The 15013-nt window shown below is 36.8% G+C and overlaps 1 protein-coding gene across 1 annotated transcript in view; it reads left to right on the top strand.

Annotated features, from left to right (window-relative positions):
* The window catches only part of LONRF1 (LON peptidase N-terminal domain and ring finger 1), a 37746-nt gene that overhangs the window by 14629 nt on the left and 8104 nt on the right, over window positions 1-15013 (top strand). The window contains exons 4-8 of the mRNA XM_060653113.3: window positions 8005-8154; window positions 8650-8890; window positions 8987-9083; window positions 10935-11049; window positions 13982-14103. Coding sequence (XP_060509096.3) covers window positions 8005-8154; window positions 8650-8890; window positions 8987-9083; window positions 10935-11049; window positions 13982-14103 — 725 coding nt within the window. The remainder of the gene's footprint in view (window positions 1-8004; window positions 8155-8649; window positions 8891-8986; window positions 9084-10934; window positions 11050-13981; window positions 14104-15013) is intronic.

Raw genomic sequence — 15013 nt, 5'->3', positions numbered from 1 at the left:
CCTGTAATTTTCTTTTTCTGTGGTGTTCTTGTCAGCTTGGTGGCATCATAAAATTATTTTGGAAGTGTTCCTTCTTCAAGTTTTTGGAAGAGTTGAGAAGGATAAGTATTAAATCTTCTTTAAATGTTTAGTAGAATTCACCAGTAAGCCATCTGGTCCTAGACTTTTGTTTGTTGGGAGGTTCTGATTACTGATTCCATCTTCTTACTAGTGATTGATCTATTCAAATTTTCTGTTTCTTCATGACTCAGTCTTGGAGGAGTATATATGTCTAAAAAGTTATTCATTTCTTCTAGGTTGTCCAATTTGTTGGCATATAATTGTTTGTAGTAGTGTCTTATAATTTGGTGTGTCATTTGTAACGTCTCATTTCTCATTTTGTTGATCTGAGCCCTCTTTTTTTGGATTTGACAGATTTTTTTTTTTTTTTTTACTATTTTTTATTCTAGTAAAATTGACATACAGTTATATTAGTTTCATGTGTACACTATAGAGATTTAACAATTCTGTACATTATTTAGAGCTCATCATGATAATGTATTCTTAACCCCTTTATCTGTTTCACCTCCACCCCACCAACCTCCCCTCTGGCAATCCCCAGTTCTCTATATTTAAGAATCTGTGTTTTGTTTCTTTTTTTCTTTGTTCATTTGTTTTGTTTCTTAAATTCCACATATGAGTGAAATCATATGGTATTTGTCTTTCTGTGACTGATTTATTTCCCTTAGCATTATAACTTGTAGATCCATGTTGTTGCAAATGGCACGATATCATTCTTTTTTATGGCCAAGTGATATTCCATTATATATGTGTGTGTATACACACATCTTTATCCACTCATCTGTTGTTTCCATAGCTTGCCTATTACGAATACTGCAGTAAACATAGGGGTGCATCTGTCTTTTCAAATTACTGTTTTCATTTTGGGTAAATAACCAGTAGTGGAATTACTAGATCATATGGTATTTCTATTTTAATTTTTTGAGTGACCTACACAGTTTTCACAGTAGTTGCACCGGCTTGTATTCCTACCAACAATGCCTAAGGGTTCTTTTTTTCTCCACATCCTTGCCAACACCTGTTATTTCTTGTGTTTTTTATTTAGCCATTTGACAGGTGTGAGGCAATATCTGATTATGGTTTTGATTTTCATTTCCCTGATGATTAGTGATGTTGAGCATCTTTTCTTGTATCTGTTGGCCAGGTTTATGTCTTCTTTGGAAAAATGTCTATTCATGTACTTGCTCATTTTTAATTGGATTACTTTTTAGGGGGTGGTGAACTGTAGAAATTCTTTATATGTTTTGGATATTAACCCCTTATTGGATATGTTATTTGCAAATATCTTCTCTCATTCAGGAGGTTGTCTTTTTGTTTTGTTGATGGCTTCCTTCGCTGTGCAGAAGCTTCTTATTTAGATGTAGTTTCAATAGTTTATTTTTGCTTGTGTTTCCCTTACCTCAGGAGACATATCTAGAAAAATGTTGCTATGACCAGTGTCAGAGATGTTATTGCCTGTGCTGTCTTCTAGGATTTTTATGGCTTCAGGTCTCACATTTAGGTCTTGAATCCATTTGGAATTTATTTTTGTGTATGGTGTAAGAAAGTCGTCCAGTTTTCCCAACACCATTTGTTGAAGAGACTGTCTTTTTTCCAACTGGATATTCTTTCCTGCTTTGTCGAAGATTAATTGACCAAGTAATCATGTATTTATTTTTGAGTATTCTATTGTGCTCCATTAATCTGTTGTCTGTTTTTGTGCCAGTACCATACTGCTTTGATTACTACAGCTTTGTAATAGATCTTGAAGTCTGGAATTGTGATTCCTCTAGCTTGCTTTTCTTTTTCAAAATTGCTTTGGCTGTTCGAGGTCTTTTGTGGTTGCTTACAAATTTTTGAATTGTTTGTCCCAGTTCTGTGAAAATAGCTGTTGGTATTTTGATAAGGATTGTATTAAATCTGTAGATTGCTTTGAGTAGTATAGACATTTTAACAATACTTGTTCGTCAGCCTATGAGCATGGAATGTCTTTCCATTTGCTTGTGTTGTCTTCAGTTTCTTTCCTCCATGTTTTATAGTTTATAGAGTACAGGTCTTTCACCTCTTTGGTTAGGTTTATCCCTGGTATCTTATTATTTTAATAAGATTATCAATTATCAATAAATAATTTATTTGTAAGTGGGATTGTTTTCCTGATTTCTTTCTGCTGCTTATTAGTATATAGAAGTGCAACAGATTTCTGCACATTGATTTTGTATCCTATGACTCTACTGAATTCATTTGTCTGTTCTAGTAGTTTTTTGGTGGAGTCTTTAGGGTTTTCTATATAGAGTATCATGTCATCTGCAAATAGTGAAAGTTTTACTTCTTCCTTACCAATTTGGATACTTTTTATTCCTTTTTCTTGTCGGTTACATGGCTAGGAATTCCAATACTATGTCAAAAGTGTTGAGAGTGGATATCCTTGCCTATCCCCTGACCTTAGGGGAAAAGCTCTCAATTTTTCATTACTGAGTATGTTGTTAGCTCTGGTTTCATATATGGTCTTTATTATGTTGAAGTATATTTCCTCTAAACCTACTTTTTTGAGGGTTTTTCATCATGAATGGATGTTATACCTTGTCAATTGTTTTTACTGCTTCTATTGAAATGATTCTGTGGCTTTTATCCTTTCTCTTATTGATGTGATGTATCACGTTGATTGATTTGTGAATATTGAACCACCCTTGTATCCCAGGAATAAATCCCACATGATTGTGATGAATGATTTTTTTTAATGTGCTATTGGATTCTGTTTGCTAATATTTTATTGAGGATTTGTGCATCTGTATTCATCAGAGATATTTGCCTATAGTTTTCTTTTTTTGTATTGTCTTCATCTGGTTTTGGTATCAGAATAATGTTGGCCTCATAGAATGAATTTGGAATCTTTCCTTCCTTTTGATTTTTTGGAATAGTTTGAGAATAGACGTTAACTCTTATTTAAATATTTGGTTGGAATTCCTCTATGTAGCCATCTGCTCCTGGACTTTTGTTTGTTGGGACGTTTTTGTTTACTAATTCAATTTTTTAAACAACCTTATACAATGTTTTATTTATTTTTAAAAGTTTATTTATTTTCAGAGAACGTGCACAAGTAGGGGAGAGGCAGAGAGAGAGAGGGAGAGAGAATTCCAAGCAGGCTCTGCACTGATAGATGTGGGGCTCTAACTCAGGAACCATGAGATCATGACCTGAACCAAAATCAGGAGTTGGACACTTAACTAACTGAGCCCCCCAGGCACTCCTGCTGATTTAATTTCATTGCCAGGAATTGGGCTGTCCAAATTTTCTATTTCTTTCTAAGTCAAGAGCCCTCTCTCTTTTTTTTTTTTTTTTTTTTTTTTTTTTTTTTTTTTTTTTTTTGGTTAGTCTAGCTAAACATTTGTCCATCTTATTTGTTCAAAGATCCAGCTCTTAATTTTTTGACCTTCCCTCTTTTTGTCTCTATTTCATTTATTTCTGCTATGATCTTTATTATTTCCTTTCTTCTATGACTTTGGGCTTTGTTCCTCTTTTTTAGCTTCTTTAGATATAAAATTAGATTGTTTATTTGAGATTTTTCTTGTTTCTTGAGGTATACTTCTTAGAACATCTTTTCCTGCATCCCAAAGATTTCAGTACGTTGTATTTCTATTTTCATTTGTCTCTAGCTGTTTTTTTTTTTATTTGATTTCTTTGATGAGTAATTTGTTGTTTAGTAGCATGATGTTTAATCTCCACATTTTGGGTTGTTTTTATTCAGTTTTATTTCCCCCTTGTAATGGCTACTTTAATACCATTGTGGTTCTAGAAGATGCTTGATAGGATTTCAGTATTCTTGAATTTGAGACTTGTTTCAACATGATCTGTTCTGCAGAATGTTTCATGTGCTCTTGAGAAGAATGTGTATTCTGCTGCTTTGGGATGCAACGTTCTGTATATACCTGTTAAGTCCATCTGGTCTAATGTGTCATTTGAGACCAATCGTTCCTTATTAGTTTTCTATCAGGATGATCTATCCATTGATGTAAATGGGGTGTTAAAGTCCCTCATTATTATTGCTGTCAGTTTCTCCCTTTAGGTTCATTTTATTTGCTGCATATTTTGGTATTCCTGTGTTGCATGTACATATGCTTATAAATGTTTCCTTGTTGAATCTTGTTTATTATTATGTGCTGCCCTTCTTTTAAAGTCTTCGTTTTAAAGTCTCTTGTCTGCTATGAGTAGAGCGTGTAACTTTCTTTTCATTTCCATGTGCCTGGAACGTCTATCCTTTCACTTTCACAATGTGTGTATCCTGAAGTAAGTGTCTTGTAGGCAGCATGTAGATGGATCTGGGTTTTTTATCTGTTTAGCCACCCTTTGTCTTTAGATTAGAAAGTATAGTCTGTTTTCACTTAAATATTGATAGTTATGTGCCTGTTGCCATTTTGTTAATTATTGTTTGCCTGTTTTCATCATTCCTCTCTCTTCTCCTTTTTCTCTCCTCGTAGTTTGATGATTTCCTTTAGTGTATGCTTCGATTCTTTTCTCATTTTCTTTTGCATATTTACTGTCAGTTTTTGTGTGGTCACTGTAAGGCTCACACATAACTTACTTTGTAATGGTCTGTTTTGAGTTGATGGCAACTTAAGTTTGAACACATTCCAAAACTACATTTTTCTCCCCCTTCACCTTTTATATTTTTGATGTCACCTTATACATCTCTTTATTTTAGACATCTCTTAACCAATTATTGTAATTTCAGTTAATTTTACTATTTGTCTTTTAACCTTCATATTTGCTTTATTTATAAGTGATTGCTCTACTCACCTTTACTGTATATTTATGTTTCCCCCTGAGATTTTTCCTTTGATATGTTTTCTTGTTAATATTAGTGCCACTTCTCTTCAGTTTAGAGAAGTCCCTTTAACATGTCTTGTAGGGCCAGTTTAGTGGTGATGAATTCCATTAGCTTTTGTTTGTCTGGAACACTCTTAATCTTTTTTTTTTTTTTTTTTTTTCCTAATTCTGAATGATAATCTTTCTGGGTAGAGAACTCTTGGTGGACGTTTTTTCCTTTCAGCATTTTGAATATGTCATGCCATTTTCCTTCTGGCCTGCAAAGGTTCTGGTAATAAATCTGCTAATGGCCATATGGGGTTTCCCTTTTGTGTAATAAGTTTTTTCTTTTGCTGCTCTTAGGATTCTCTCTTTAAACTGTCCCGTTTGAGCTATAATGTGTCTTGGTTTGGATCTCTTTAGGTTCATCTGATTTGCAACTCTGTGCTTTCTGAATCTGGAAATTCTGTTTTCTTCCCCAGGTTAGAGAAGTTTTCAGCCATTACTTCTTCAAATAAGTTTTCCTACTCTTTCTTTTCTCACTTTGGGACTCCTATTCAGGAATTTTTGTTGACTTGCTTTTTTCATTTAATTTCCAGTCTAAGTTTTGCTTGTTTTCCATGGTTGCCCGTAGTATTGCCCCGGTTCGTTCTTCCTTAATTTTTTCAGTAATCCATCCATCACTTTCCAGAGTTTGTTTTGTGGTGTGTTAGTTGGTGTTAAGAAAAAAGGGAGGAGGTTCGCTGACTAAATGACTTTGGGAAACATTGGGTTAAACCAGGTTAAACAGGTTTGTTCAGAAATTCTCACAGTTTTTGCTGTACTAATATGACGGTAGCATTCAACTTTTGTCAAACTTATTTAGAGTATCTGGAAAGACTAGAGTCTTTGGAACGTGTTTTTGGAAAATCTACCCTGATACAATTGCAGTGCCCAATCACGATGTTCTTCTCAATATCTTTAAAACATGCCGTGTTATTTATCACCTCTATAGTGTTTTTTACATTGTGGCTTTATTTAGAATCACCTTAGGGGCATGGTAAGTATAAAGATTCCTGGACTTCACCACAGACCTTTGGAATTAGAATCTCTGGAATTCCGGCATAGTTTTACAAACACCTAGGAAAATTCTTGTGCACTTTGAAGTATGAGAATGTTGAAAATTTTCTCAGGTCCCGGATCCCTCATACATACAGCTAACCTCTGCATATCTTCTCTGAGGCTTGCTTGCATATACCTTCCAGCCCATCGATTTAACAAAAAATCGTTTACTCTCATGTGTTTTCCAACTGTTTTATATTTGTTAGTGGTATCTCCCTGGGGACACTGCAGACCTTTTTAAGGGCTTATAATTTTGCATCTTCTATGCTACTAGATATCCTTATATTTCTGTAAACGTTTGTTGTTTAATAAGGTCAGGTAAATGCAAAACAAGTGATACTTTGAAATACTTGGTTTTCTCGCAGTACGCTTTTTGTAAATTGTGGTTTGATTTACATATAATAAACTGCATGGATTTTACAGTCTGGTGAGTTTTGAGAAATTAAACATCCATGTAACAGCACGATATAGACTATTGTCACCATGCTGGAAAGTCCAGTCATCCCCTTTTCAGCAAATCGCCTCTATCCCTGCTCCCAGAGACAACTACTGTTTAGATCTTTATTACCACAGAGTAGTTTTGCCTATTTTAGAACTTCATACAAGTGAAACCACACAGTGTGTGCTCTTTTGTGGCTGGCTTTTTTTGCAGAACATCATAGTTTTGGGATCTATCCAGCAATTTTTTCTTGTTCACTAAGTATTCCATCGTAGGAACATACCACAATTTGTGGTATTCACAGTTAATAGTGATTTTCATTTGGATTGTTACCAGCTGCTGCTATGAATTAACATTCTTGAACAAGTCGTTTTGTGAACATAAGTTTTTATATCTCTTTGGTAAATACTTAGTGGAGTTGCTGGGTTCTAGAGTAGTTGAGTGTTTAATGCATTTTTTTAAGCCAGGAGAAAAGTAAAAACATACAAATTTTAAAGGGAATATTGTTTGTTCATTAAAGGGGATATTGCCTGAGCTCCTACCAGATAAGCACTTTTATGTACATTGAATATATCTCCTATTTATTTACCTCATAGCAATGATTCAGGAGTAATCTGATTTTTGTGAGTTTGAGAGGTAATGCAACTGAAAAACTAAAACATCCACGTTTAGACTTTAAGAAATGCTCTGCTGTTCATTTAATACAGTTTACTCGACAATAACAATCATTTGGGTCCTACTGATTTCCTTCTAGCCAGGTTCTTCCCTCGCTTAACCTACCATGGTTTTGTTTAAGATGTATTCCCGATAGCAGCACCCAGAAATTCTGATGGGACAGCTGCCTCCCAGGTTAACTCACAGCTGTTAAGGGACAGCTGCCATATGGTGCTCCCAACCGAGAGAGCTGGGCAATGGTGGCTACCCGTGTAGGTTACTCAGTGAGAAGCTAAATTCAGGGTAAATAAGTGGAATTTTAAGAGTTTTGTAATTAGAATTACAAGTTCTTTAATTCACTTAAACACTCTAAGTCCAGTCTTAAAGTATACTTTGGGGTGAACTGTGAACTTGCTAGGCTGGGACTCACTAATGTTGAGAGGTAAATATTTTCTACTTCTCTTGAGATCTCTTCTTTTTACAGGGCACCTGGGTGGCTCAGTCGGTTAAGTGTCTGACTCTTGGTTTCAGCTCAGGTCACAATCTCATGGTTCATGAGTTCAAGCTTGTGCTGGGCTCTGCTCTGACAGCGCAGAGGCTGCTTGGGATTCTCTCTCTCCCTCTGTCTGCCCCTCCCATAGTCCTTCTCTCTCTCTCATTCAAAAATCTCTTTATAATCCTCCATTAAAAAGTCAGTTTTAATATTGGGTAACTTCTAGGCTGGTAGTCTAGCCACTCCAATGCTTTTCTTTTGAATTATTTCTTTGACGTGATCTGACCCCATTCAGGCACACCTTGGCTTTACAAGCCTTTTGAATGGTTTGGCATTTCTGTTTATTGCTTAATCTCTTCCTCCTCTGCTCATTAAAAACAATGTCTGCTGTGAATTTTCTAAAATCTCTTAGATAGCTTTATATTAAATTATCCCTAATCATACATTTTCCATTACCTTTACATTTCTCTTACAGATTTTATGTGATTTATTGTCACCTGAAAACTTAAAAGAAGGCCTGAAGGACTCTTCCTGGAGTTCATTGCCATGTATTAAAAACAAACCTTTTGGTTTTCCTGTAGTAATGGAAGAGTCTCACTCTGCCACAGAGCTTAGCCCAGAGCAGGTAAGGGGTGAGAAAAGATTTTCATGGGTTGAGTGCATCTGTTTTTTTACAGGTTAAGATTTTCACTTTCTGGGTTTCAAGAAATAGAATCTATTAAGCATGATCTGAATTAGATTTTTTTGTCTGTAGCCTTTTATTTTACACTAAACTTTTATGTAAAATATGTGTTCATTAACCACAATTTTAGGTCACCTGAATATCAGAAAACTTTAGTCTCATGGGAAATGTAGAACATGGTATTTATTTTAGTTTCTTCAGGGTTGTAACAACTATATTAGCATAACTGCATCGACCTCATTATAACATGTCAGCTTGATGTCTAAGGCTATATTATAATTACTAGTAAAATGATTTAGTTATCAGGGTTTTAGAATTAAAAGTTGGTGCTTTTAAATGAATGGTAAAAAGAACATTCTGAGACAGTGGAATTTCATTTCAGTTTGGTTCGTGGTGAGAGCCGCAATACAGTTACCCTTGTTTATTGTACTTTTGTAGAACGAAGAAATACCAGAGGTCACTTCAGAGCTTATCAAAGGAAGCTTAAACCGTACATGGTCAGCACAGGCTATAAATTCAACAGAAATGCCTGCCAGAGAGGACTGTTTAAAAAGAGTGTCCTCGGAACCTCTACTCTCTGTTCAAGAAAAAGGTGCTCTGCTGAAAAGAAAGTTGTCTCTTTTAGACCAGGATGTGATTGTAGATGAAGACGGAAGAAATAAGCTTAAAAAACAAGGAGGTAAAAATGTCACTACACTCATTTAGAACACATCTATTTATTTAGAATGGTCTTTAAACTTTTTCCTAAAGATGATAACCCTCTTTGTTTCAATAGAAACTCGCAATGAAGTCTGTACGTTTTCATTAACTTATGGTGACATCCCAGAAGAATTAATAGATGTTGCAGATTTTGAGTGTTCTCTCTGCATGAGGTAAGTGTATAAAATTTTATAAAGATGCATATTTTATATTACCAAATAAAATACAAAGTACATAAAGGTAATCTACTCTAAAGTGACAGAATACTGGACTAAAAATCAAAAGATATGAATTTTAGTTCTCGGCTTACCTTTCACAACTTGGGCAGGTAATCTCTGAACATTATTTGGATTTTCGTTACTTACACAGTGGGGTATTTCCATAGCCTATATTGCAGGCGTTGTAAGAATCTAATGACTTACATATTGTAAAGGACTATAAAAGTTATACATATTATTGAAACTTAGACACATACATGGTTTTAGATTTGGGTAAAAATGCTAACGTGTTGTATATATATGATTCTGTCTTGTTTTAACTATAAAGTCCTTTTTAAGTAAAGTTGGATAAAGGTTTCCGTTGTGTGGGAATGCAAGCTGGCACAGCCACTCTGGTAAACAGTTATGGAGGTTCCTCAAAAAACTAAAAATAGAACCACCCTACCACCCAGCAATTGCACTACTAGGCATTTATCCAGGGGATACAGGTGTGCTGTTTCGAAGGGACACACGCACCCCCATGTTTATAGCAGCACTATCAGCAATAGGCAAAGTATGGAAAGAGCCCAAATGTCCATCGATGGATGAATGGAGAAAGAAGATGTGGTGTATATATATATACATACAATGGAGTATTACTCGACAATCAAAAAGAATGAAACCTTGCCATTTGCAACTACTTGGATGGAGCTGGAGGGTATTATGCTGAGTGAAATTAGTCAGAAAGACAAAAGTCATCTGACTTCACTCACATGAGGACTTTAAGAGACCAAAGAGATGAACATAAGGGAAGGGAAACAAAAAGAATATAAAAACAGGGAAGGGGACAAAACAGAAGAGACTCCTAAATATGGAGAACAAACTGAGGGTTACTGGAGGGGTTGTGGGAGGGGGATGGGCAAATGGGTAAGGGGCACTAAGGAATCTACTCCTGAAATCATTGCTGCACTAGATGCTAACTAATTTGGATGTAAATTTAAAACAAATTAAAAAAATAAAAATAAAAGATTTCCATTGTGTAGAATGCTTGTAGTTCTAGAAGACTAATAGTTTTGAAAGATATGTTCCATTTACTTGAGTTGTGGTGGAGTCAGAGGAACAGTACCCGGAGACCTGGTGGCTGGCCACATCAGGCTGGTAAGAACTAGCCGTGTTCTGAGCAGGTCCCTTATCTCTGAGCCTAGACTGCTTCATCCATCTGTGAGGTGAGGGCATTAGGCCAGATGATTTCTCAAGTGCCTTTTTATCTAGGAAATTCCGAAGTATCATGTTTCAGAAAATAATTATCATGTAAGTAAAATTAGTATTTCTATATTGTTCATTAATTCTGGTATTAAGCCTAATATGTCTTTACGAATTAACTGTAAAGTTTATTGGGTTATTCTTTTTCATGGATTTTATATTGTAAGGCTTTTATAGGCTTATTAAGAAATAATCTAGTTAACAATAATTATATATTTCATATTGTTTATTTTACACACCAAGTCTCAGAGACTATGTGCATTTTACATTTATTGCACTTCTCAGTTTGGACCAGCTGGATTTCAGATGTTTAGTAGCTCCCATGTGGGCTGTTCCATTGGTCAGTATAGCTTTCACCCCTTGGCAGAGTAGTACCCCTGTTGATGGAGAACTTTTAAAAGGTTCAGGAGGGGATAATTGTATGTATCACTGCCCCTTCCTTCCTCTCCTGCCCACTAGACCCTCCTTCTTCCTCAAATAGAGATTAGTCTTATGGTTCCATTATTTCTTCACTTTTTCCCATGGATAGTTTAATGTGAAAACATGTATTTTGGTTGATTTCAGGTTGTTTTTTGAGCCAGTAACAACCCCTTGTGGACACTCCTTCTGTAAGAATTGCCTTGAGCGCTGTTTAGATCATACACCGTATTGTCCTCTCTGCAAAGAAAGCTTAAAAGAGGTAAACATTTGCATATTTATCTGTTTATTGATCTTAAGCTTGGCAATACTGATTTGTATTTAGCCCATAGAAATAGAGTGATTATCATGTTCAGAATAAATTACATTATATATGCTGACTGACCAAGAAGGAAAACATTACATTACCCAAAATGCTAGTGCTGGAGAAAGGTGAATTTGGAGAGCATAGGGGAAAGGAGGGCCATTCTGGAGGCCAAGCCCCATGTATTATTTTTTTTTAAACAAAGGGGCTATGGTCAAGTACCTGGCCTAGACTTGGTTCAGGTTTAATGATGACAGACAGTATTGGGAAAACCCAACTGCCTTGCCTTCCACCCTCAATAATACCCTGGATTTTAGCCCTAGTCCTGCCTCCTTAACATATGGAACAACTAATAGAATTTTTTGCATTGATGGAAATTCTCCATAACTATGCTGTCCAACATGGTAGTCACACGTGGCAATTGAGCACTTGAAATGTGGCTAGTGTGGCTGAAGACCTGTATTTTAAATTTTCATTTTCATTTAAGTGGACACATGTGACTGGTGGCTACCATTTGGGCAGCACAGCTCTAGAAAGTGGTGTACTTACTGGAGGCACAGCTTCCCACACCCCTTGTACAGTCAGTGATCAATGCTGTTAATAACCTGTGTTAGGGAAATAGCTGGATCTCAGGTACATATCTTTTGTAACCAATGGGAAGTCAGCATTTTCCCAATCCTGCTTGGGTGTCCTTAGCCATAATGTGAGGCCCCAGTGTTATAATTCTAGGTCCCAATTACAACCGTAGCATTGATCACGAGAATGATCCTATCTCTGGGGGGTGACAGCGTTGCTTAAAAAATAGTCTTCCAAATATGAATAAAAAATTAATAAGCCATTTTGCATTTGAACGTAGTTAATTCCTATGCAGAAAAAACAACTCTGTACAGATATTATAATAGCATATGTGTATTAAATACATGGATAGGAGTCTTACATAACAAGCCAATATGTCAAACATAAAACCATATATAGAATTTTCACAAAGTCCAAAAACCTAAGACAAACTCGTTCTTAAAAAGTTTATTAATTACATTTCTGCCTATATACTTCATGTTTTCAGGTGAAGTACTCTAATCATGTTTTTTTTCTGTGTTTCCAGAGTTTTTAAATATTCTGTAGTATATAGTGTTTTTTTTTTTTCAAATTAACAATTAGATATGTGGCTTTAAATTTAGAGCTACCTCACCTTAAGAAATGTCTGGAGTTTGAAGGAAAACAAGCATTATTTAAAAATACAGCCAGCATACTGTTTGAAAATAACTTTATCCTGTGTCCTAAAGGTATCCTGTATAATAGGTAAAATCTAAGTATATATTTAAAAAACAAATTGATACGCTCTATCATTTTATGCTTTTGTCATTTTCTTTTGTTCTTCTTTCATCGGAATGTATTTAAGATTTTTTTATAGCAGAATAATCCATTGATTTAACATTTCCCTGTTGTTGGGTATGTAAGTTGTTTTGTTCTTTGTTTTATATACCATGATTTGTGTCTTGACTATTTCCTTAGGATAAATTTCTGGAAGGTGAATGGCTGATCCAAAACCATGTATTTATAAGACTCTTAAAACCAAATGCTGGGTTACCTACATCCCCCCAGAAATATTGTACAATTTAGATTCCTATTCCCCCCAAATTAATACACGAGTATCATATATACTATTTAGCCCATTGGTTTTCAAAATGTGTTCCCCTGACGAGCAGCATCTGTATTACCTGAGAACTTGTTACAAATTCTCAGACCCCACCTCAGAGCCACGACATCACAAACTCTGGGGTGGGGCTCAGCCCTCTGCTTTTCAACAAGCCTGATTTCATGCTAAAGTTTGAAAACCACTCCTGGTACCCTTTCCCAACCTCTCCCCCTTCCTACTCCTCCATTCTTCCTTGGATAATGACAAACCCTTATTTTTGCTGCAACGGCAGATTAAAAGTATGTGGCTTCTCTTTATCTTCTGATTGTCTCCCAAGAGTCGTTCCTCACCAACTTTATTATATGGGTTATTGTTCCAAAATTCTGTACCCACGTCCTGACCTGGTCCCAGCCTTATGCAGTTTTTTAACTTACCTACAGAAACATGTCTTTTTGTCCATGGAATACAGTGTGGTGTGTGGTAACTGCCTTTTATGGGATAAAGGCAGTAAAATTGGGTTTCTCGGGCAACAGAAAAATTAAGGCAGACTTCATGAAAAAGGTAAAGTTGGAGCCAGACCTTGCAGGCTAGGCAGGCTTACAGGCTGGAAGGAGAGGGATGGCTTTTAGCAGTTGGAATAATGACGTGGAAATGCGAGTGGCGGTTTTCCGGAGTGTTAAGGGAGTGGTACAAATGTACCATTTTATATAGAGTTGGGGGGTGGATCGTGTAGGAAAAGCAACCTCTTGATAAGGGTCTGAGTGACAGTGGGTGACACGGGAAGGAAAATCGTCAAGAAAAATGATCTGGAGACTCGGCCACCAAAACTGGGACAAAAAGAATAGTTTCACTTTTCCTAAATAAGGCAAGTGTATTATTTTCTTTATTCCTTAGCTTATTTTTTTGGTTCTCAGTTAAAATGCTAGTCTGAAGTACCCACGAGCTGTCAGATAGAAATTGGCCTTTGGTGTGGGAGAGGGCAGGGCCTCCTGCTGCCCAGAAAGGATTTGAGGTCGTAGCAGGACAAGGGTCTTCTGGACGGTGGTAGTCTCCACCGCAGCCACGTGTCTTCAGTGCTTTGGGGCAAAGCCTGCGCAGATTGACCTGTGTGGCATCATCACTTGTCACGTTCTTCCTCACAAATTAATTCAGAATCGACTGTATAAATATGTAATAAAGGCTTTACTATGAACTGTTTTGCCTGTTTTCTGCTGTAGGAAAAGTACTGGAGTGTGAAATAACACTGTCTTTTAGTATCTAGCAGATAGGAGGTACTGTGTGACACAGCTGTTGGAAGAATTGATAGTGAAGTATCTGCCTGATGAGCTGTCTGAGAGAAAACAAATATATGATGAAGAAACTGCTGAGCTGTCACAGTAAGTTTCTTCTCATAAAGTTAATGTGATCAAGCCCCAGCCACCACCCTTTAACACAGTAAGGAGAGACCTTCTCGCAGCCAGCTGGATCCTGTCTCGAGTTCAACCTAGTGTAGCCCCAGGCTATTTTCAACAAACACGGGTCAGGTTCCCCTCTCCTCAACAGACAGAAGTTTTTAAAAGTTCATTTGGTAACTTCCAGATGTTCCACTGGGGGTTGTTGACTCAAGCCCTTTGCACCGTAGTGGTAGTTTCGGTGGAGGAGGAATTTCCTACGGGACCTCAGGCAGTGGAGTTGGGAACAGAACCCTCAGGTACCAGGCAGGGTTAGCAGGAAGGTGGAGCGTAAACGGCCTGGACTGGCAGCTGCTTTAGCCAATGAGAGGTCGGGAAGTGGGTGGGACCTTGAGGCCTGAGGCTGAAGTTGGTAGGAGTGGCGTAGGGGCCAAAGTGTTAATTAGCCAAGATTACCGGTAGCAGATTAAGTTAGTGTCGGGAGGTAATTTAGGGATAGAGTGGTACAGACCACTACTGAGAGCGAGCACGCACTGGCTAGTTGGGGCTGGGTAGGTTGGACCTGGTTTTGGTGCTCTGTATCCTTTCTTCCTTGTCCTTTTCTGACGTTCTTTTCCCTTCCTGTCTTTCCCTCTTGCTCGAGTCACAGGAGTCTCTTTAAATTTCTTTCCTGCGTAATTTCTTAACTTGCTTTCTCTTTCACTGGACACACCAAAGAAACAGAACTGCACATTTTACATGCCGTGTTTATGTAATAGATTTTGGAAAATAATGGAAACAAAAAGTTATTTTTTTCTTACTTTCGAAGAAAAAATTGTGCTTGCAGACTTAGTATGTGTCCACCAAATGTCTTCACTGGGCCAGTGCCCTTTGATAGAAGAACGGTGTCCATTCT

This window comes from Panthera onca, chromosome B1, assembly GCF_046562875.1.
Source record: "Panthera onca isolate mPanOnc1 chromosome B1, mPanOnc1 haplotype 2, whole genome shotgun sequence".
Lineage (NCBI taxonomy): Eukaryota > Metazoa > Chordata > Mammalia > Carnivora > Felidae > Panthera > Panthera onca.
This window is presented reverse-complemented; position numbering and strand designations above follow the sequence as displayed.